Source organism: Podarcis cretensis (genome assembly GCF_951804945.1).
Source record: "Podarcis cretensis genome assembly, chromosome: 7".
Taxonomy (NCBI): domain Eukaryota; kingdom Metazoa; phylum Chordata; class Lepidosauria; order Squamata; family Lacertidae; genus Podarcis; species Podarcis cretensis.
This window is the reverse complement of record NC_137176.1, coordinates 1,654,992-1,679,185: the sequence shown is the minus strand read 5'-3', so window position 1 is coordinate 1,679,185 and position 24,194 is coordinate 1,654,992. Positions and strand designations below refer to the sequence as shown.

The following is a 24,194-nucleotide window of genomic DNA, read 5'->3' as shown; positions in this document are numbered from 1 at the left end:
TTTTTGTTTGTGTTGTTTTGCCTCGCTGATTTCCAAGCAGAGGTGGATTTAGGGGAGCCTGACTGGGTTCCCGCATAGTGTGTGCTGAGCTGAGGGAGGTGTTGCAGGGCGTTGCAACTATGGTCTAGGGCAGGGGTCTGCAACCCGCGGCTCCGGAGCCGCATGTGGCTCTTTTACACCGGGGCGGATACTAGCGAGGGGAGGAGGCGCATTGTGCGCCCTGACACTTCCCACTGTGGGGGGCGCTGTACTGGCTGTGACGTCACATGGGGGCGGTCCATGCGCTAGTCACGCACCGTCCCGACGTCACCTTCCCGCCCGCTGTCAGATCACGGCTCCGGAGATATATTTGTTTTAAATGTCGCAATGGTTTTGCGGCTCCCCGTTTGTTTTTTTTCTTCGGAAACGGGTCCAAGTGGCTCTTTTTGTCTTAAAGGTTGCAGACCCCTGGTCTAGGGCATGCACAGAACAGAAGGCGAAAGGCAGGGATACCCAATTTTGGCCTGGCTCAGAGCACCACTGAAATTTGAAAGATCAGGTCTGCCCCTGTCCCCTGGAAAACCTCTTTAACACTGAATAAGAACAAAGGGCAATTCAGTTTTTCCATGGATTGCTGTTTGTTTTGATTCAGCAGCAAAGAGTGGGGTTTTGTGGGGAAAGGACAGGCAAAAGAAAAAAGTGCTTGGACAGGGAAAGGCAGCACAAAGGCAAGTTTAGATGAGCCAGTATACAACATCAGGTCTTGCTTGCTCTCAACAGAGGTTACCTCACCTGTCCACTAGGGAGGTTCTGCTGCTGCTGCTTTTAATCTCTTAAAACGGTGTTCTGACTTCTGAAGCAGTGAGTGGACTGATCATAGCACTTTCCTTTTCAAAAAGGCTGCTTAACAGAATGGATTTGGTTGTACTTCATATATCTCTGTCTCTCAAAACATGACCAGGAACAGCACTTGAGACAGGGCACACAGGCCATGAGGCAGCCATAGCACAAGACATAGCACAAGAACTAGGCAATATTACTATTCCCAATTTTCCAGTGGGATTGGATAGAACATGCCTTGCCAAAGGCCATCTTTTGAGTTCATGACAGAACAGGTTTGGTACTGGGGTGGGGAGATCAGTCTCTTTGCTGCCGTATAACACCAGCTCACTCAGGTCAGTTATGGGAAATGTAAAGGTAAAGGGACCCCTGACCATTAGGTCCAGTCGTGGCTAACTCTGGGGTTGTGGCGCTCATCTCGCTTTACAGGCCGAGGGAGCCGGCGTACAGCTTCAGGGTCATGTGGCCAGCATGACTAAGCCGCTTCTGGCGAACTAGAGCAGTGCACGGAAACACCGTTTACCTTCCCGCCGGAGAGGTACCTGTTGATCTACTTGCACTTTGACGTGCTTTCAAACTGCTAGGTTGGCAGGAGCAGGGACCGAGCAACAGGAGCTCACCCCGTCGCGGGGATTCGAATCACTGACCTTCTGATTGGCAAGTCCTAGGCTCTGTGGTTTAACCCACAGCGCCACCTGCGTCCCATGGGAAATATATGGAAGTGCAAAAGAAAGAAACTTAGGTAATTGCCACCACCTTCCAGAGTGGCCCCTGCCTCCCCCCATCTGCCACCACAGGGGCATCTGTAGGACCACCTTGCCCTGGGAAATGGAGAAGAAGCAGTAACAGATTTTTCTTAAGGTGTCTTTTCCATTTTCCTGTAACTTTTTTTTAAAAAAAGAAGATGCTTATTCTTGTAATAACCTTGCATGAACCACTTTGTAAGGTCTGTCTGAAAAGCAGTATATAGATACTATAAATATATCACTCATTCATTCAGCTTATAACCCACTTTTATTTCCCCAGTGGAAATGCACAGTGCCAAACTGCATCCATCAACAAGAACATTGCAGTGGAACTCATAAAATCGCTTTGGATCTCGCTGGCTCAGCTCCCTTGCATTAACCACGAGCGGTTCTGCATGGAAGAGGCGGCCGGCTGGTCCCTGCTTTCCCACTTCCATCGTGAGCTGATGGAAGAGTAAACAACAGAGATGACCCTGAGCTGGAATCTCATCAATCACTTTCCTGGCCTGTTACTAAGGAAGGACCTTGGCCATTTTGCAATGACTTCCCAGCAGCAGCCAAGACTCTTGTGGGAACAGGAAGTAGAGAAGTAGATATATTTGGGGTGACAGTGAGGGAGGGGTCCTGGAATGCTGCTCCCAGTAACAGCTGGTAGTGACTCCCCACAGAAGACACAGAAACAAGGATTCCCAGGGTGCGGGTGGGGAGTCATGTGCGTTAAATGTACGAAATGTTAAAGACTGTCACAGCGGCATTTTAAGAAATGGGATGTAGAGTCATTTGCATCTTAACCATGGAAAATTGGTGGTTAGCATCCTGTGTTCCCTTTTCAGTAGCTTTTGAAAAGGGATTCAGAGAACATCATAGGTGATAACCGGACACATCACACAAGGAAGGCAAATGGAACTGGCCCAGTCTTGGATGAATGGGAGCAGCAAAGCCCATAGACTTGACTGCAAAATGGAGAAAGGCCTGATCACAAAGGTCAGACGTAGAACCACAGCAAGGCAACAAGAGGGAGAACTGCAGTTTGTGCTAGGGAAGCATCGCACTTTAGACTTGACATATGGGGCATGTGCCAGAAAGGTTTTCTGCTAGTGAAAATGGGATGCAGTAGAGAGCATACACTGACTGTTTCCCCTATGAGGAAAGATCAACAGTTGGTTTCTCGTTTAGAGAAAAAGTAAGAGGCAGGGCATGGTGAGATGTGTGAAATTATGTGTGTGAAATTGTCTGTCTCAGGAGACAATGGAGGAGCGCACCTTTGGGGGTGAGGTCAAGCCGCTGGAAGGTTGCAGCGCCTGCCACCTGACATGTTTTGTTGCAGCTGGGGCAGAGGAAGGCGTTTATATACAGCATGAGAAAAGTGGCTGGAGAGTTGTTGTCTATTTGTCCTTCATAATAGTGGAAGTCAGCGCCACCCACTGAAGCTGAATATTGGAAGATTCGGGACAGACAAAAGGAAGAACTTACCGTAACACAGTGCATAGTTAAACTATGGAAGTCACTGCTGCAAGATGCAGAAAGACGGGCGGCTTAAAAAGGGGTTGAAACAAGTCCAGAGAGGATAAGGCTATCAATGGCTATTACTCATTACAGTTTTACACCCCCTCCGGGATCTGAGGCTGCATGCTTCCGTGTCCGGCTTGTGGGCTTTGCACAGGCATCTGGGTGGCTGCAGTGAGAACAGGATTCTGGCCTGATCCATCAGAGCTCCTCTTATTAGTGAGTGAATGCATACGCACCACAGTACAGACCAAGTTCTGGTGCACAGAATAGCTACGTGTCTTTCATTGTCAGATGCAATCTTGTAAAAGGGAATCCAGAGAAATACTTCATCCATTACACAACATTGCATTACACATTGTGTTTGTTGTGGTTACGGTGAGTGTTGCCGCGTCAATATTCTCATAAAAGTATGAAGGGGAAATGTGCATTTCTGAGTGCTCTCCCTGCATGTTTGGGGATGCATATATTCATTCGCACATAGAATCATAGGATTGTAAAGTTGGAAGGGGTCACAAGGGTCATCTGGTACAACCACTGGCAATGCAGGAATCATTTGCCTAACGGCCCTGAGATTAAGAGTCTCAAGATCTAGGGAGTATTACATGTGTACAAATTACAGCAAGCATCAGGGGAGTTGCAACAAACATAATTGCTGCCTGAAGTAACACTTTGAAGAGAAAGTATTGCACAATACATCCACTTGGCTTCATGTTGGCTCTTAATGCTGCAGCTGTTGGCTGTGATATTAATGCTAAATGTAACCCCCCCCCCCACCGGTGTTTCTCATTGCCAGAGCCTCTGCAGCAGCAGCAGCAGCAGCTGTAGACAGCTTGTCACATTTGCCCTCAGTCCCCTCTTGTGCAACGGCAGAGATGCTTTTTTGCCTCCCAAGATGCCTCATGGCACCCTCTGAGTAAATGGTGCTTTTTGTAAGATGCTGTTCATAGGAGCATGACACTCTCAGTAGGAGAAACAGCTGCCTGCGTCAGTTTGTAGACCTTTAGAAAGAAAAAGAATTTTGAAGTTTCGGAATCCCCCCTCCGTCTCCAAGGGCGAGGTGGTCTGGAGTGATTCAGAGGAGCTGCAAGGACTGCCAGGGAGTGAGCACTCCTCCCAAAAGCGCAAGCAAGCAGTCAACACCCGAGAGGGAACTGGCATCTCACCAGGACAGAGAGCAGTGCTGTTAGATAAAATGCTGAATAATCCCATGGCACATCTAAGTCCAAGACTGCACATGCCATACTTTTAAAGCACGTTTAAAGTCCAGTTCCTCCACTAGAGATTCCTGGAAACTCTAGTTTGTTAAGGGGGCTGGGAATTGTGAGGCGCTGCGAGAGGGTAGACAATGGTTCCCAGGATTCTTGCGGGGGGGGGGGTGTGCTTTAAATGTATATGCAGCTCATATATTCATTCCTTTCCTGTAGCATTTTAGACAGTTAGAAGGGTTCTCACTGCAGAACCCTTTTTCCAGTAGATGTCTAGACAGGAAGAGTGCCATGTGGCCAGTTTCCCCTGCACTTAGCAGTTAATGCCATCAAGCTTCTGCTTCCTACGTCTCTTGCTTTCATTCTCTTGATGCTGGGAGGGAGTCCACTGCATTTAGGGGGGGGGTCTTTTACAGCCTCAGTCTTGGCACCACCAAACACCAATTCTTCATATAGACAGCAACAATTGTCCACTGTCTATATTTGCCACAGTCTGACCAAGGCTAATGCTTTAATCATTTTCTACTTTGGTCTTTATGGTCCCATAAAAGGCTGCTTGGTTTTGGCTACCCTGAAACCGTACCTGGGCATGGAGGAGCAACATGAGTACGAAGCCTCTGTTATCCTCCTCACTCTTATTTTTATGAGAAGTCATTCTCTCAATGGTGATAATTAAATAGAACCTCTGCCCCCCCCTACTATTTAATTTTTATTTCAATAACTTAGTAACCACTCTCAATAATCCAGAATTCCACCCCCCAAAGCTAGCAAATCAGCATATTTCGGTTGGCTGTCACTGAAACTGCTCCCCCGTGGTATAGCTCCACTGTTCCTTTGCAACCAGTTCCAGTCAGGATAGCAGACAGCAATCCTGAACACTCTTCAGAAACTGGGTTTTGCCCCTCAAGCCCTTCTAAGTCTGGGCTTGGGCCAAGCAAAATATATGGTTAGGCAAAGAATTATCGACACCAAGAGACAACAGGAATGCTGAAGGTGCCCCGACTACAAGATTGTAGAAATCGAGAGAGATATAGCTGCACTGGCAGCATATCTCTTTTTTGTTGTATCAAAAAATGCAAGAAGGGCTTTTACACTTTCCAGAAGCTTGGCTCTGCCCTTGCCAGTCTTGGAAAGATCCTTCAAAAAAAGTCCCACATGACCAGAGAATTTGTGCCTGTCCATTGGAGGATATAGGAAACCCTGAACACATATTTTTTAGATGTCTCTTTTACGATGAGGCACGTAGAGAAACCATTGACCCCCTGCTGGTGAGGCTTGCTGACATCCCAGTAAAGCAAAAAAATTTCCCGTTAGGAAAATTTCCCGTTAGGAAAATCATCTCCCGTTAGGCAAAGATAACAAGACGACCCGGATGGTTGCCAGATTCTGCGCACAGATCTGTAGGCAGAGACCATCCCCCAATTCAATCTAGTTTGTTAAGAAAATTCCCAAACTCGGATCCACAGGCAACTCTGGGTCATTTCTCCTGGTAGAAACAACAAACATTGGTAACTTTAAAATCACAGACCACACCCCGTAGAAGCTATCCTGAAAATAGGAGAGGACGCACAAACTATTTTATCATGGTCCTTCAGCCCCATCCTAACCACAAACCAACTAGCTAAAGAGAGTCTCTTGAAAACTCTCCAAAACAATTTAAGGATAATGATGTGGGCGACATGACAACTCCCCTCCTCTGGGACACAATGAAAGCGGTCACCAGAGGAGCCTGCATAAAGGAGAGGGCATCTATTAAAAAACAAACCTCAAAAATTGGTCAATTAGAACAAGACATTATGACCCTCTCATCACACTTCAAACAAACAGGAGCCAAAAAACTCCTTAAACTCATAGAACAAAAAAGAAGGGAAAGTGACTCTCTAGAAATCAATAAAACAATATGATTAACATCCTATATTCTAAATAACGCTTTTACAAATAAGGAGGGAAGAACTCCCAACTATGCAAACAGATGCGGGGGGGGGGGGGAATCACTCAAAACAAGAATACACTGTGTCACTAAAAAAGTAAGATAACATCCTCCATCAAAGAAATAACCTCAGAATTTGCTGGATTTCATGCCAATCCATACACCTCCCACAACCCACCTGAACAGGAAATCAGAAGATTCCTAACCAGGCTGACCATGTCAACCTTAACTGCCCTCTCACCCCAGAGGAAATAGAGATGGTACTCAAAAACCTGAAACCATGCAAAGCCCCAGGCCTGGATGGCTATACAGCAGAATTCTACAAAAAAATTCAAAGAAACCCTGATGCCTTACATGACCTGCCTATTTAATGATATCCCCCAAACCTGGATCTCTTCCAAAATATTCTCTATCCCAAAACCACTCAAAGATAGCCTCAAAACAGAATCACACTGCCCAATCTCATTGATAAACTAAGACTATAAGATAGTCACATCAATCCTAACCGCCTAAAAATCTTCCTATACAAACTAATCACGCCGGATCAGGCCGGCTTTGTCCCTGGTCGCAGCATAACAAACCCCATTAGGAAACTACTGAATCTGACAGAACACAGCAAAACAACCAAATTCCTACTGACGATCATGTCCCCAGACATCCTTAAAGCCTTTGATTGCTTAGAATGGAAATATCTATTAGCAGTATTAACTAATATGAAATTTGGTCCCAACTTCCTACAAACCCTCAAACAAATTTACTCCCAAGCCTCCGCAAAATGCACAATTAACAATATGGACTCCAATACCATAGCAATCCAAAGAGGCACAAAACAAGGATGCCCACTGTGTTCCTTCCTATTCATCTTGGCCCTGGAACTCCTAGCAATCTGTCTCCAGTCAAGCCCAGATATCAAGGGTGCGGAAGTGAAAGGTAAAACCTACAAACTAAGGGCTCTTCGCAGATGACCTGATGGTCACGACACCAAACCCCATAAACACACCAACCACCCTAACTAAAGAACACATTTGTAAACTTTGCAAAATCTGAGGCTTCTGGTGGTTCCCTCACTGTGAGAAGTGAGGTTACAGGGAACCAGGCAGAGGGCCTTATGACACGGGGACAAATAGAAGAGGACGCCTTCACCTCATTATGGCTCCCCTTTATCACATACACATCCCAGCAAGGCAACAACAAGAATCCACCGACAGTATACGAAGCAGTCTGGTTTACCTGACCCAACAAGCCCTCCCCCCCCGACAAATGCAAACAAACCCCACTGCGTCCAACCACAGACAGCCAACCACACCCTGTCCCCCAATACCTCCCACTACCAAGGTAATGTAATAAACAAATAGAAAGAGAACCCACCCAGTTGACCCTGACTCAAAACCCCACACGGACACGATCCAAAGCCTCACCACCCCACCCCTTCTTCCCCAACCTTATCCTGTACTCAACACTAATGTCTCACAACAAATGTAACTGATTTGTAAGAAAGACTGTACAACGTGAAAAAAGAGACAAGGCTTTTGTAAACCAAGAAAGTCTTTAATAAAAATGTTTTTTAAAAAACACATAGCGAGGATACACGAAGAGCCATTCTTAGTTGATGTTCTCCACTGCTCCAGTTTCAGAATTCCTTTCTGCTGGTGCTCCACCAATTGCTGAGTCTTCCCATACACACGTGTCTTATTTGGAATTACGAGTACGCAGGCAGGATTTTAGCCCAGAGGTAAAGTGAGGGATCTTCCACTTAATACACAGCAGAGAACAAAATCAATCAAATAAGCAATAAAAATGACATATTGGTTGTGTTTGGGTAATCCTATAATATCTTATTAAGATGGGGTTAAGGAGATAATTTCATTCCACCCTTATCCCTTGGCACAGTCTGATACGGAAGGTGAGACTAACCTCCATATCAGCTGAAGGGATGAGTCACGGGAGCTTCCAGGAATTATTCTTCCACCTAAAGGTACAAATCAGATAAAACTCGGTGATCCACTGGTCACACCTGAGATAGAGATCTTGTGTGTGTGTCTGCACACTTCTTTCCCCCACCACCGCTACCTGCCCCCAGGCCCAAGCCTTTGGGTCCAGCCCACTGGGTCCTTCTTTGCATGTCTGTATGTATGTATACGTGGGGTATCAGTTGCTGTGACTATTCAGAAATCTGTGCTAGTAAGCACAGACAGTGTTCTTTTTACTCTCCTTCCTCTCACTTTCCCCTTGCCACAATCTTTGTATTTGCATTTTACGCATACTCAGGAATCCTAGATAAATCACTTTTCTTATGTGGGAAGAAAATATTTTGGTCAGATTTGGCTTTTAGGGATCTTGCCCTTCTTCTTTTAGAAGACCAGCTTTTTCTTTCCATGTCACTGACCAAAATGTGGCGCAATCCACCCCCCTCCTAGGCACCTGTGCTGTAGAAGCTGTGTGTTCAGCAAGGGGTGGGCTGTCATTAGTAGAAGGAATGAGAAGGTTACACGAAATGTATTGCTTTTTGACGTCAGCAGAAAGAGCACACATTTTAAATGTTTCAGGGACTGCCATCAAGGATTTTCAAGCCTCTTCAAATGTGTGTTGGAAGCATTTGTACGAACCTGGCAAGTTAATTTCCTTGCCGTCATTGCCAAGCCCTGGTGTTGGGCGTCTTGGTGTTGGAATAACTACATCAAGCATCTGATCCTCACGATTGCTTCCTGCCATCACATGGGAAACACCCAGACAGAAGTTTGTTTGTTTCCTTTATTAAATTTGTATACCGTTTTCCATCCATTGATCCCGAGGAAATTCATAGCATAAAAATGCAATCTATAAAATGCTGTTCGCAACTAAACATCACATTCTCAACATAAATAAGGGGGAAAGCCATTAGAAATTGGGCAGTCAAAAGTTACATGAGAATTGTACAAATTTGGAACAGGTGGTAGAGATTTCAGGATTTTCTTGGTCACGTTTTCTGCTGGATTGGCCCTAGTTGTTTGGACTCTCAAAAGGTGACTATGAGCCCTTGATAAGTGGGTGCTGCTGTCCTCCAGGACACCAAAGTATGGAGGGCAATCCCTACTGGGCATCTTTAGTTAGAGCGTGGTGCTGTTAACACCAAGGCTGCAGATTCCATCCCCACAGGGAACAGCTGCAGGGGCTTGGACTAGATGACCATCAGGGTTCCTTCCAGCGCTACAATTCTATGATTCTTAGGACTAAACTACACATTATAGGCAAATGTGCATGTTGAAACACAGGTTGAGAGAATCAGTTTTGCAGGAAAGCAGGCACTTTAACCCTTTCCCTGCTCACCACATTCCCACTGTATCTGCCTGCCACCTGCTGTACCAATCCTTCACATAGGGTTCCAGATACATATTTACCCCTCCAAGCATGCATCTGGAATAATATATAGCTAGAGGCTGTGTTTCTTCTTTTCCAATTCCCAACAAGTTCAAGCAGGATGGTTACTATTCTGGAATGTTTCTGGCATTTCTTAGAAAGGTTGGCACCTTGGGGAGGGAGGAACAAAACCCAACCCACAACAAAAATTTTCAAAGCAAAAGCCAAATAGTGATGCAAGATGTAAATTTGCTAATATAGATGGAGATGAATCACTAGTGAATGCTCATTTGAAGTTTAAACAACAAAGAATCTGGTGATGCAGAGCCAAATTTCTCATTCAGTTGGAATAATTAGTGTTTTACCCCTCCATATTTCACAATGTGCAATTGTGAATTATGACTGCTGGGATAGCTCAGTTGGTAGAGGATGAGCCCCATGTTGGGTGACAGATTCCTGCATTGCAGGAGCTGGGTTCTACAATTCTGTGGACGATATTAACCCTATTATACTGAAGAGCTCAGGAGGATGTGTCATTTTAGGGGGTGAAGCCCAACCATGTTAAAAAATCACCTCTAATTCAGGGGAAGAATCAGTAGCATCAAAAGCAGCTAAAATGCAAATGCTGATAAAATGGGATGGGCTGAACCTGGGAAGCAGCATGGAGATCAGCTGAACGTGAATCAGGAGGGAGATCCACAGTGTGGCCACCAATGCCACGGACCTTTCTCAAGGCTAACTGCTGGTAGGCCCTTATACTGTGCCAACTTCCCTTGAGATGCTGCTAGGAGTGCGATGGGCAACCCGTGGCCCTCCAGATGTTGCTGAACTACAATTCCTATCATCCCTGACCATTTGGGGATGAGTCTTAACAACATCTGGATAGCCCCCACCAGTTCAGGAATCTTCCAGGAGATTCGAGATAGATTCGAGATAAACTAGAGAATAGAGTCTAGAGTAGATTAGAATAGAGTCTAGATGAGGAATATATAGAAGGGGAGAATCCCTTTGCTGAGCAGAAGGAACACACACACACACACACACACACACAGTCAGGGACTCCAGGAAACAGATTCTGGAATTTCCTCAACACAAACTACGATATCCAGGTTACACTGCGGACCACAATGCTGGAATTGAAAAAGGTTGCACACCCTAAATCCTTGAGCGTCCCATAAATAAGAATGTTATCAGGAACCAAGGTAAAGAACTGTACCCTCTGAAAGATCTAGGGAAGGGGTGGGGGTCCTGCTCTGGTCCCTCCAGATGTTAACAGACTTGCAGCTCCTATCAAGCAACATAGTCCATGGCCAGAGGGGGTGGGATCTGTAGTCCGGCAAGTGGCAACATCTGCAGAGCCGCAGATTCTTCATTGCACTGCATTTCAGAAATGGAAGGGGTAGTTCACAGAATAAAATCAAAATATAAAACCACAAAATGCATAATCAAAATAGAAACAACAACCCAATAATGCCCCCCCCAAAAAAACCCCTCCACATTTTAAAAGGGCATAGGACTTTGCCTTTAGGTCTCCATACCTATGGGCCACCACTTGGAGTGCCAACTGTAGGCTATATCATGGAGGGGGCACCTTCACCTGTGCCTGGAGCACTGAAACATGTCCGTCATTGGCTCAGTTGTGAATAATAATCATAGGGATAATAACATCCTGTGTTTTCCCCCAGAACTCACACAAAAAAGAAAGATGAAGAAGATAAAACCCAGAAACCTAAAAACATAGAAAGGTAATAGTTAAAAGGTAATTAAACAATAATAGAATTAAAATGATAAGAAGATACAAAGCAAGTTTATGAAAAGGACATCCTGAATGTCATGATTCTGAATCAGCATGTCCCACATCCTAGAAAAGTTCATAAGTATATCTTTTAATTTTTTATTTATGTGCTATAACCCAAGCATCTGATTTAAGCTACAATGGGGAGTGTTTTCATATTCTGTTTTGCCAAAGCACAATATTGGCAGTTATACACAAATAAGGTAATGGTACCCCTTTAAGACATTAAGAGTCATAACATTTCCTTAATACTTTCTTGATTTCACAATAGGGCCAACAGAGAGGAAAAACAGCAAGAAAACGTTTTCCTATACACAGTAAGAAACAGGATGTAGCTGGTGGCCCATTAGAAACTTTATTGTGCTAAACACACCTTAAGCAGCTGAATGGCAAGGATCCAAGCCACATGAAGTCAGTTTAATGGATTCTGATAAACAAGATAAGCATGTGTTTAATTATCTGCAGTAGAAATCAAGTGGCCTTTGAAGTGCTTAATTTTGCCCAGTGCATATAACAGTGCTGACAAAAACATTGACCATGTACCGGTAGATTTAATGGTAAAACATAAAACCCATTATACTAATGCTCACTTGGCTTTATGAATATTTCAGTAAATAAATTACTGATAGAAATATTATTTATAGAAATGGCTTTCCATGGGAAGATCTGGGAGGGTAGCTGTCCAGGCACCAAAACTGCAGTGTCAAATGCAATTATTGACAAAAACATAAAAATACCTGTGGCTGCAAATATTATTTTGCAGGAGCACTGTGAGGATGTTCGCGATTAGTTTTCCCCACTCAAATGTTTATGTATATCCTCTCCATTTGGACCTTATAGATCACATGCCTAGTACTCATTGGTGAAATTAAAGAGTGGTATTACCATCTATAGGGACGCGGGTGGGGCTGTGGGTTAAACTACAGAGCCTAGGACTTGTCAACTTACAGATTTGAAAATAAGGGACCAGCAGCCTTGAAAATAAGGGACCAGCAGCCAAAATAAGGGACCTGCAGCCTCACCTGTTCCAGGCACTCCAGTCTTCCTGTCCTCCTGCAGTCTGGTCAAACTCATGCTGGTAGCTTCGAGAACACTGTCCAACTAACTTTGTAACCAGAGGTTCAACTGAATAGAATCTGAATCACATGCACCACAAGGCCTATGCAGCCTCAACTTAAGATGGCTCCCCGGCCTGGCTTTGCACTGCAAAGTTTGCAGCAGCACGTGCAACAAAATGGCATCCAGCATTCAAAAAACCCTCAGCTTGCATTAACTAGCCACACACAAGGCATGCAAGCTCCACCCCCCCCCCCAGTCGTTCTTAGACTTCTTATTGGGTGAGCAACACAGCCAAGCAACACAGTTGGAGCCTCCCTCCTCCATGGCCGGCAGGGAGGGAGGGAGAGGAGCGGCTTCCTTTGAAATTTAAGGGACATCATTTAAGGGACATCTATCAATAAGGGACAGCAGCGGGACATGGCGCTGGAATAAGGGACTGTCCCTTCAAATAAGAGACACTTGACAGCTATGGACGGGGTGAGCTCCCGTTGCTCTGTCCCTGCTCCTGCCAACCTAGCAGTTCGAAAGCACGTCAAAGTGCAAGTAGATAAATAGGTCCCGCTCCGGCGGGAAGGTAAACGGCGTTTCCATGCACTGCTCTGGTTTGCCAGAAGCGGCTGAGTCCTGCTGGCCACATGACCCGGAAGCTCCCTTGGCCAATAAAGCGAGATGAGTGCCACAACCCCAGAGTTGGCCACGACTGGACCTAATGGTCAGGGGTCCCTTTACCTTTACTGTTACCATCTATTTCTCTGAAATTATATATATGACCAGTTTTTTAAAGTAACCCATAAACATGTTCTGTAAAAATATTTCAAGATAGAAAAAGAAAACTGTAAGCACCTTTGCAACCCCCAAACTAAGCTGCTTTTCAAAATCTAGGTTGAAAAGATTTGTATTGTCATACAAAGAGATATAAATGTGACAAAAACAACAGAAGTAAAAATGATCTTTTCACACACGTAATACAAAAGGGGGTGGGGATTACAGCTGTGTGGCATTTAAAATATTTAACAAAGCTTTGTGCTATTTGTCAAAGCCTGCACAATAAGACCATGGTCAGACCTTCAGAATCACCCAGGCTGTACATGCATTAATAAAGTGGGTGGAAAATCTTTCTCATTGTCCCTGTAATGACCTGGATTGTTCAGACCTGGATGATTCTGAAGGTCTGAACATCGCTTCATACCTTGGATACCACCACCCCCATCCCTAGAGTACATTAAGCAGGTTGTTGATGGGCTTATTATTAAAGAATAATTAATGCTGCAAATCCAAAATTAAATATAAAAATAAAAGAAACAAAACAGTAATATTTGCTTCTACAGAGTTCACAAAATGATGCAACAGGAAACTGAAGCATGAACAAAAACAAAATTTAGTCAGCACTGAACAATTACTACAATTAAACTCACAATGGCTGCTGCCCTAGGTTTCAATCTTCTGTTGGTATTCCCCAGAACTACTTCCCTCTTTGCACCCAGTCATGGTCCTTATTATATTGGTCCTTATTATGACAACATAGTCCCTGAAGCAGCCCAGAGAGGTCCCCAAGAACATCCTAGCATTGATACTGAAGAAGACCCCAGATGTCACAGATTCTGCACCTACAGTGGGATTCCCAGTCATCTCCAAGGAATGTTTCAGCCTATCCTAAATGCTTTGGCTAGAATGCAAAACGGCAGAGACTACAGTGCAGTCTAAATGTGTATGAAGCACTACCATTTCTTAATCTTCTTGTGGTCCTGCTTTGATTTCAACTTATTCAAACCTAGCTAATTCACAGGCTGCTTAAACTATAGTTATAGGATTTTGATTCATCTAATTCTAGTCAAAGTCAAGCCTTATAGGGTATCCTAAGGATGGGTCACAAGTTTGTTAACTTAGGGTGAAATAGAAGCAATGGTTTAAGAGTTGTGGAGACAGTTTGAGGATCCTCTGCTGATCTGTCTCTGCAAGGCTTTTAGAGTAATTCTGCTTGAATAAGAAAAAGCACATCATGAAAGATACCTATGGGCAAGCACCTATCACATCACCCACAGGTCTCCTTCCTCCAATCCCTGGAGTAATTTTGCAACCATTGTTCCTGAATGTTTTGATTTGGAAGCAGGGGAATAAGTGATAGATGGGCATATACATATCAAGAAATGTACAGGAGGGTCCCTTCTATCCCTGTTCTATGATGCTACGATTCTATGTGTTGCTCTTTTAAAAAAAAAAATAATCAAGGTACCAGAAGCTGGTGAGGTCAGGTTGATCCTGCTTGGCAGGGGGTTGGACTCGATGGCCCTTGTGGTCTCTTCCAACTCTATGATTCTATGATTCTATGATCCAGCATTCAGCTTGCTGCTGCGTATCTCTCTAAAGTGAAATGCTTAGCTAGAATTATTCTGCAAGTGCAGAGCCTGCCGTGGTTGCTCTTAAAATCCCACTTCTGCCTGAACCCTTAGAGTTTCAGATGGCCCAGTAAGAATGTTGCTGTTGTACATTTCCCCATATATGCATTTTTGTTCTTGCATCATTTTATACACACACACACGAGAGAGAGAGAGAGAGAGAGAGAGAGAGAGAGAGAGAGAGAGAGAGAGAGAGAGAGATCTTCTCTTTCCTCCCTGCCTCCATCTCAAAAATGACAGCCACAACAGAAACACAGTTTCACGCCCTGGTCTCCCCCTGATCTGGCACCCAAGAGTAATTATCAGCAGCACTCGTCGATTTCTTATTGCTTTTCTTGGCCTTCATTTTCCTGTAGGTCAGCAAGGACAGGGCAAGCGCCAACAGTAGCAAAATAGCAATGCCACCCAAGATATAATATAGGAGCTGCTTGGAGCTGCCACTGTCATGGTCTATCATGTCTCCAGCCTGATTTTCAACACCTAGTGGTGTGCTCAGCACACTTGGGTGGGTGGTAAAATCCTGAGATCCTTCTAGTTCAGCTTGAATTGAAGATTGAGGCAGCAAGGTCGGTGTCTCTGAAGAAGGATGGATGTTAGCTGGCCTTCTCAGTTCTTTCTCTCCATGGGTGGGGAGGAAGGGGGCCCTGCCTATGACATCAGAGATGCAGGAGATCTCATTGTCTGCCAAAGTCCAGCCTGGTCTGCAAGAGCACTGATAGCTGCCCAGCTGGTTGATGCACATATGTTCACAAGGCTCTTCCAGGCACTCATCCACATCGAGACAAGAAGAGCTATTGATACCCTCCTGCTGGTAGCCTGGGTAGCAGGAGCAGAAGAAGGAGCCGTGCGTATTTACACAAAGCTGCTCACATGGCATGCCCCTGGCACACTCATCGATGTCCTGGCATTCCTGGCTATCAGGACTGGCAGGCTTGTAGCCTGGTTTACAAAGGCAAGTGAAGCTGCCCATCGTGTTAACACAGATCTGTCCACACGGGCTTTGGGAAGCACTGCATTCGTTCACATCCACACAGTGCAGCCCATTGTCAGCCAACATGTAACCCTGAGGGCAGAGGCATTTGAAGCTGCCTGGGCGTGGCAGGCACTGTCCTTGGCATGGGCTGGAGCTGCAATAGTCCACAAAGACGCAGGAAAGGCGGTCTGCTGCAAGCTGGTATCCGGCGTGGCAAGCACACTGGAACAAGCCCCTGCCCAAGTCCAGGCACTCGTGTTCGCAGCCCCCGTTGCTGTAGCTGCAACCCAAAGTGGACGAAGCACAGAATGGGCCTGGGCTGCTCCATTCCGAGGTGTTGCTGTTAGACTGCGGCTTGCACATGAGGAAGTCGTTGGGCACCTCCTCCCTCTGAGGACCACATGCCACTTCAGCGGTGGAGCCAAGGGGCACAGCGACAAGGGAAGCCGTGGCTATGCCAAAAGGGGTGGTGTATCTGGCAACACCTGGCCCCGCCAAAACAAGCGGGCGGCACATCCCCTGGAAGCTGAACTTGCACAAGTAGCCAGACATCCCGACAGCTGAACTACTGCAGTGGCTGTCTACCCAGGCCAGTTCCTGAAGCGAGGAAGGAGCCCTCTGAAGGGTCACACACCTCTTGCTTGTGCATGTTCCAAGGGGCTCCCGTTCCCAATTAGAGTACTTTGTGTCCTCGCCTCCTTTCACCCAGCTGAAGCCCTTCAGTGGCTGATGCTGCTGGTAGCATTTGCCCATCTCCCGATGGAGCCCGATCCACAGTCTTACCTTCACGTCTGTGCCAGCTCCCTCCTTGGGCACCTTGTCCAGCAGTTGCCAGGCCAGCGATGCCTCCTCTTGGCTCTTCACAGTCATCAGGTTGCCCCCATTGTCTTCGCACTTTCGCTGAGCCTCCATCCAGCTGTGCCTCCCAAAGTGGAGTGTGTAGCAAGCAGTGCCAGAACACAGGACCTCCCCCATTTTGCTGGGCTGGACCATCAGTCCCAAAAGCAGCCCTTGCCAAAAGATGCGGAGGAGAATCTTCATCTTTGCGGAGCAAAGGAGCTGTGAACTTCGTGATCTTTCCCTTGCAAGCTCAAATTGCACAAATAAGTCTTGCAAAGGACATTCTAAGACAATGGAGCACAGATTGTTTGCCTCCCATATCCCTTCAGCTCAGCAGCTGGGTCCATGTGCATCCTGTCTTGTTGTGGTTCTTATTTATCACCGGAGACTTGAGTTTCCTGAGAAAAGAGCTATTGTTAATGGCAGACCTTGTTAGACCATTTGGTTTAACCTATCATTATTGGATGCATCCTTCTTTTTATACCCTCTTTCTGCTTTTTTATTTTTAACCTAGCCTTTTCACTTCGTGTGAGAATTTTGCTGGAATACTCCTTCTCTTCCTATTTTTATAGTAGTGAAACATCATCGAGCTTCCAAACAATCCAAATAGGGCCTTGGGTTTGTCAAGCCACCACTGTAATTTTATTTTTAATCATGTGATCTGGAGATAAGTTGCCATACTGTTCTGCATAGCTCCCTCACAATATTAATCTCACATTTTTTGTTATCTATAAATAGGCACAGAAGCCCTGAAATAGAAAATGGGTCATGGGAATGTCTAAGCTTTAAAGACAGCCAACTTCTAAACCAACTACTACATGCATAAAGTCCTGATTCAGATAAAGTTGATAGGCCTAAATTTCTGTTGAGTGCAACTGGTTTAGTGTATCAGCCTATCAGCCAAAAGGAATTTTGTAAATCTAATTTTGAATGAGTAAACTAATGTATGAATTATATACATATAGGGCAATCATATGCATGTTTATTCAGAGGTAAGTGTAATTTAATTGTGTTTATTCCCAAGTAAGGGCTCATCTAACTTCTTTTTGGACTGCATTTCTAGGCACAGGCCTGGGCTTTAAAACTCCATATCTGAGCAGGGTTTTTGGATTGTCTTGCCAATTTCTTGGGGAAAACATGTATTTCACCAACTGAATTGGAGCAAATGGCAACTGGGTTTTCTGTAGATTGTCATTTACTGCAATAAGACATGAGTTTTCCCAGGGAAAGCACCAGGATTAAACACACACACACAGCTTTAAAGCATGGATCTGAGCCCAGAAAGTGCAACACAAAAGGACCTCTGGATGAGCCCAGAGTTTGCCTATGATTGCAGCCTAAATTTTTCCTCTTCCTATAGCAAGTGATCTTCATAACAGGCTTATGCATTATTTATTTATTTATTTATTTATTTATTTATTTATTTATTTATTTATTTATTTAAATAGACAAAAAGTAACAGATATCTCATGGCACAGTTCTACACATACTTACCCAGAAGTCAATCCCTGTCATGACTCACAGGCTGGCTGCCTAGTGAAATCAGAGACATAGAGAGCTTCTTCCAGCTCTTTTATTTAAATCAACAGAATACACAGAGAGGTGGTGAATTATGCTCCCCTTGGTCTCAAGACTTTGCTCAGAGTGCCTGCTCCACCCCCTTGTGTTACTTCCTAGCTTCCAATCCCCTCCTTACTCCTATGGTGGCCGGCAATGGAATCTTTCTGTTTCTGTTTGGCTCTCTGCTCTAAGATATGAAGGGATTGCCTCTTCCTCAGAGAAGGAGGAGGCTCTACCAGGCTTTCAATTGACGTGATATCTACTTTCCTGTTTCTCCCACACCTGAGTCCTGTCTCTGTTCAGGATTAGGGCAACTACTCGCTTTCTCCTGTTCCTCATCCTCCATTATTTCCCGTCTCTTTGCTTCTTCCCCTGGGGTGTGCCCTGTTCGCCACCACCACGAACCTGAGTCCATACTATTGTCATCTTCCTCCTGCCCAGAAGCCTCTTGGGATGGAGGTCTCTGCCAGTCTTCCTCATCTTCCTAGTTCCTGACAATCCCATGGAGTAAGATACCCTAGTAGGCAGCAGGGTGAAATACGTGAAGGCAAGAACTGGTGCCTGATGGGTGTAGCAAGACTTTTTCAACAATCTGCCCTAGTGGGGTTAGGGCTGGGGGTGGCTCTATTTGGGCTTGGCTTTGCACATCAAACTATCTTGGGCTGGTATGGAATCCGTTAAGCTCTTCCCAACCAATTAATCAGTTCTACATGATGAAACTGCGACCACATCAAGTCTTCCAAAGCAGCAGGTCCAATGAAATCAGGATTATGATCTTCAAGATGATGCTTCATCAAGTTTCAACATGTCTTCAGAGCATATAACCAAAGGTATCTAAATGATGTTTTATACAAGTGGCAAAATCAAAAAGTGTTGGGCATGAATCTTCCAGCCTGACCTCTAGAGAGCCCAGCTGAGGAGGCAGCCTGAGGCGCATGGTCTTTTGCAACGCTGCAGCAGTCTTCAGTGGCCAGAGAAGTGTGAAGGGGTGAGCCTGTGAAAGAAGAGTGTTTGTGAATGGTTTCATATGAATGTGGCACGTTCCATATGGTATCTACAGTGGTACCTTGGTTCCCGAATGGCTTGGCTCCCGAACAAATCGGCTCCTGAAAGCTGCAAACCCGGAAGTGAGTGTTCCAGTTTGCAAAACTTTTTTTTGCAAAAGCTCTCAGAGCTTGCGGGGCTGGGGGCGGGGGAAGCACGAGAGCTCGGAATGGGTCCGAGAGCGATGGCGCAACTTCGCCATCGCTCTTGAAGCTTGTGGGGCTGGGGGGGTAGCGCCCGAAGCCTGAGGCGTGCTGAGCCCCAGGCTTCGGGGTGCAGGCAGCTCTCCACAAGCCGTGAGAGAGCTGCGCAAAGCCTGGAGAGTGAGAGGGGTCGGTGCGCATCGACCCCTCTTGCTCTCCGGGCTTCAGCGAAAGCCTGCATTAGCCAAATAGGATGCACACACATTTCCGCTTCATGTTTGGAGGGGAAAAAGTGCGTCCTATAGGGCGAAAAATACAGTAATTTATTTAAAACAATTATATAAATACTTGGAAAGAATCAAAAAGAAATTTAGAAATTTGGGCTAGGTTGAATTTATCTTTCGGTGGAAGAATATCAGTGATAAAAATGAATGTACTTCCAAGAATGCTATTTTTATTTCAGTCAATACTGGTGATAGGCAGTGCAGGACACTTCAAGGAATGGCAAAAAGATATTTCTAGATTTATCTGGCAGGGGAAGAAACCAAAGATAAAATATGAACTGCTAACAGATGCCAAGGAGAGAGGAGGCTTTGCCCTGCCAAATTTAAAATTATATTATGAGGTGTCCTGCATTTGCTGGATCCAGGAATGGATAATATTGAAAAATGCAGATATTTTAGATAGAAGGAAATGATAATAGATTTGGATGGCATGCATATTTATGGTATGAAAAAGGAAAGATACATAAAGGTTTTCAGAATCATCTAATAAGAAAATCATTATTTATGGTTTGGGAAAAATATAAAAATTTATTAGAACAAAAAACACCTTGATGACTCCCCCCCCCCAAGCAATATCCTGAAAATATCAAATACAGTGGTGCCCCGCAAGACGAACGCCTCGCAAGACGGAAAACCCACTAGACGAAAGGGTTTTCCGTTTTGGAGGCGCTTCGCAAAACGAATTTCCCTATGGGCTTGCTTCGCAAGACGAAAATGTCTTGCGAGTTCCTGCGGGGTTTTTTCCCTTTTCCCCCCCTTTTCCTAAGCCCTAAGCCACTTAACAGCTGATCCGCTGATAAGCCGCTTATCAGCTGATCCGCTAAAAGCCGCTAATAGCGCTAATCTGCTAAGCCATCAATGGGCTTGCTTCGCAAGACGAAAAAACCGCTATACGAAGAGCCTCACGGAACGGATTAATTTCGTCTTGTGAGGCACCACTGTATGAGAATTACATGGCCGACATATAGAGAACTGTTAACTGAAATAGAACAGCAGGTGAAACTAAAAGATTATGAAGAAATAAGGGATATATTAATGGACTAGTTACAGCTTCACCAACTAAACAATATTTTCAAAATAGATAAAAAGAAATGTTTTAGTCATGAGCCATCAAGATTTCAAAACGATTTGTTAGAAAATAATGTTAAATTACTGTTGAAAATGTACAGTTTGCTATTACAATGGCATAGAAAAGAGGAAAAGGTCACGTGGCAATGATACACTGGGCAAGAGATTTGGGACATAATATTCAGATGACAGATTGGGAATGGTTATGGAAAACAGAACTGAAATTCATGGCCTGTAATAAAGAGAATTACCTGTATATGAAAATGATGTACCAGTGGTATTTGACTCCTACTAAGTTGGCAAAAATGTATGTTGTTTAGTCGTTTAGTCGAGTCCGACTCTTTGTGACCCTGTGGACCAGAGCATGCCAGGCACTCCTCCCGCAGTTTGGTCAAACTCATGTTTGTAGCTTCGTGAACACTATCCAGCCATCTCGTCCTCTGTCGTCCCCTTCTTCTCCTTGTGCCCTCCATCTTTCCCAACATCAGGGTCTTTTCCAGGGAGTCTTCTCTTCTCATGAGGTGGCCAAAGTCTTGGAGCCTCAGCTTCATGATCTGTCCTTCCAGTGAGCACTCAGGGCTGATTTCCTTAAGAATGGATAGATTTGATCTTCTTGCAGTCCATGGGACTCTCAAGAGTCTCCTCCAGCACCATAATTCAAAAGCATCAATTCTTTGGCGATCAGCCTTCTTTTTGGTCCATAAAGAACCTGGTCCACCTGGAGCAGGAAATGGCAAGCCACTCCAGTATCCCTGCCAAGAAAACTCCATGGACAAAGACAAAAATGTAAAGGACAAGTAAAAATACCTGCTGGAAATGTATGTGGTGGACTTGTAAGGTGATAAAAGGTTTCTGGGAGATGATATACAATGAAATGAAAAAAATGTTTAAAATAACTTTTGTTAAAAAACCAGAAGCTTTTTTATTACAGGCACCGATATTCCTAAGGACCAGAAAAGACTTTTAATGTCTGGAGCAGCAGCCTCTCAGAGCTACTAGCCCAGAGATGGAAAGAAGACAAAGTCCCTCCCAGAGAAGAATGGCAAACCAAGCTGATGGACTCTGCCAAAATGGCAAAGCTGACCGGAAAACTCAGGAACCAAGAGGACAAAAAGTTTACAAAAGAATGGGGGGGGGGGATTATAAGTTATTTAAAAGACCACTGTAAGCAGATGGATACATTGGCAGGATTTTGATCTCACTTGTAGTGTAACAATTACCATGGAAAATATGGATTGATATAATAGTTAGAATGTGGAAGAAGATGCAATTTTAAATGTTTAAAATGGGACTCCAGGGAGGGGGTGGAGGTGGGGAAGTCCTGAGATTTGGAGGAATCTCTGTATATGGTTATGTATTTGATATTTTTTTATAATTTTGTATTGTAAAATCAAATAAAAATGATTTTTTTAAAAAAGAGGAAACCATCTCTGCTTTTCACAGCATGAAAAATATTTTGAGGAGAATCTGTTGTGCAGTGGGCTGATATCTCTGGCTCCCATCTCATCTTTCAGCTGACAATCATAGAAGAGAGCATATTCTGAACAATCTCTGTTGCAAGACACAAAGGGATTTTGTGTTGATGGCCATGAGGAAGCCTCTGCTTGTGACAGTCTGAGCTTCTCCAACATCAAGGTAGACAGTATGTGCCAGTGCATTTACGGTTTTGTTATTTAAATAAGAACAGAAGAGGAGCCTGCTGGATGAGACCACCGTCACAGTGGCAGGATTCAAGCACAAGAACTCTCTCCCAGCAGCATGGCTGCCTCTGGCTGTGCAGGCAGAGCATGGTCCTCGTGGCTGACAGCCACCGATAGCCCTCTCCGTCATGGGTTCGTCCAGTCCTCTTGGAAAGCCACTAAAACAGAAAAACAACTCTTTAGAAGACATCGGAAGGCAGCCCCATACGGGGAGCTTTTTGATGCTTGATTTTTACTGTGTTTTTATATTTTGCTGGAAGCCACCCAGAGTGGCTGGGGCAACTCAGTCAGATGGGCTGCAGGTAAATCATAAATGATCCTCTTTTGAAGCCATCCCTGCCTCCCCTGGGAGGGAGTTCCATAGTTCAACTCTGCACTGCATAAAGAAGGACTTTCTTTTCTCTGTCCTGAATCCCCCAGCCTTTTAGTTCTGGTCTTAGGGGGGTGGCTGCTGATCAGAATTGGGACCACGTCACACAGGATGCAGATTTCAGCCCTTTCCTGCCATCTTGCAAACCTAGTGAAAACCCTCCCCTTCTGGAGCACTTTTGCCCTTTCCCCCCTCTCCAGAAAGTGAGATACAAAGCAAACACAAGTTTCCAAGTTTGGGGTATCATGAATCTCATGTTACTGCTTTTGTGTGGTCTTTGTTTTTTGCCTAGAAAAATGTTTGGGGACACATTTGCTGCCACAACTCTTGCTCTGTGTGTGGTGAATTGAGTTCAATGACAGGTTTGTGTAAGTTTTCAGAAGGCAAAAATTCAGTGACAAGCATAGCTGTAGCTGTGTTGCTGTTTCACTGCTCCTGTACATTTCAGCGAGACTTACAAGGAAGAACTTCCTGGTGGACTGTTCCCTTGGTTTATCTTAGGGAGCCAGAAAATTCTATCTAATGAAAATATATGTTGTGTGGTATTGTGCGCTGTGTTGAACATCCTGCTGCGATATCCTGTTCTTTCATCTTAGGCATCTGTTGAATCATGATGGCTCTTCTTAATCACAGGAAATACAATGTAAGTTATTTCTCATATGTCTAAGGTGCAGTCTGCTATAATGCAAGTGTTACAAAAAGTTGTGAGTTGGTGTGGGTGTGTAAATTGTGGTAAATTACAAGCTAGACTACACAGCAAAGCGCTGGCCTGGTTCTCAGCATTACTGCTTTGATCCAGTTGGGAGCTTACAAGGCTTCTACAAGCAGATCCAAAGCTGGTAGGGAGGAAAGGAGCATAGTTAGCAACTGCACACTAGCTCAGACTGTTCACCCATCTAGGGCAGTCCTGCCTACACTAATTGGCAGCAGTTCTCCAGGGTTTCAGACCATGGATGCCTCCAGACCAAATTGCAGGTGAAGGCAACTGAACCTGGAACCTTCTGCATGCAACGCAGTTGCTTTATAACAGAACTATGACCTCCCCGCAAGGCAATGAATGATGACACGTTTCACAACAACTCTTGGCTCCCCTCCTCATGGACCCTCTCTCTGCCTGCACAAACTCCCACTCAGGCTCTCACTCTCCTCCTCCCACTGGACCCACCCTCTGCCCACGTGGAGGAGGAGGAGGAGGAAGAGGAAAATGAGCATGAATATGTTTGAAGTCCAAACAGAACAGGGGACACTTTTCTCCCCCCAAAAAAGGGATCATGTGATCATGTTCTTCTAGGGACATGTGGCAACCCTACTACAGTCCCAGCTTGGGCTGCTGTGAGGCCAAGGCTAGTGACTCCAGCCCAAAATTCCACATGTTTTGGCCCTTACAGGGAACAATCTCATGGACAAGCCTTTTCAT

General features: G+C 44.9%; 2 protein-coding genes across 3 annotated transcripts in view; one reads left to right on the top strand and one right to left on the bottom strand.

The window, feature by feature from the left end:
* ATPSCKMT (ATP synthase c subunit lysine N-methyltransferase) overlaps window positions 1-24,194 on the top strand; it is a 216,449-nt gene that overhangs the window by 137,807 nt on the left and 54,448 nt on the right. The window lies entirely within an intron of this gene.
* On the bottom strand, window positions 13,760-17,969 carry CD93 (CD93 molecule). The gene has a single exon (XM_079983597.1). It carries the CDS (start codon window positions 16,807-16,809, stop codon window positions 15,055-15,057), a length of 1,755 nt encoding a protein of 584 aa, XP_079839723.1. The 5' UTR covers window positions 16,810-17,969; the 3' UTR covers window positions 13,760-15,054.

What these genes read in the sequence shown, in the direction of transcription:
- CD93 (XM_079983597.1), bottom strand. Translation starts at nt 16,809, where the DNA reads ATGAAGATTCTCCTCCGCATCTTTTGGCAAGGGCTGCTTTTGGGACTG.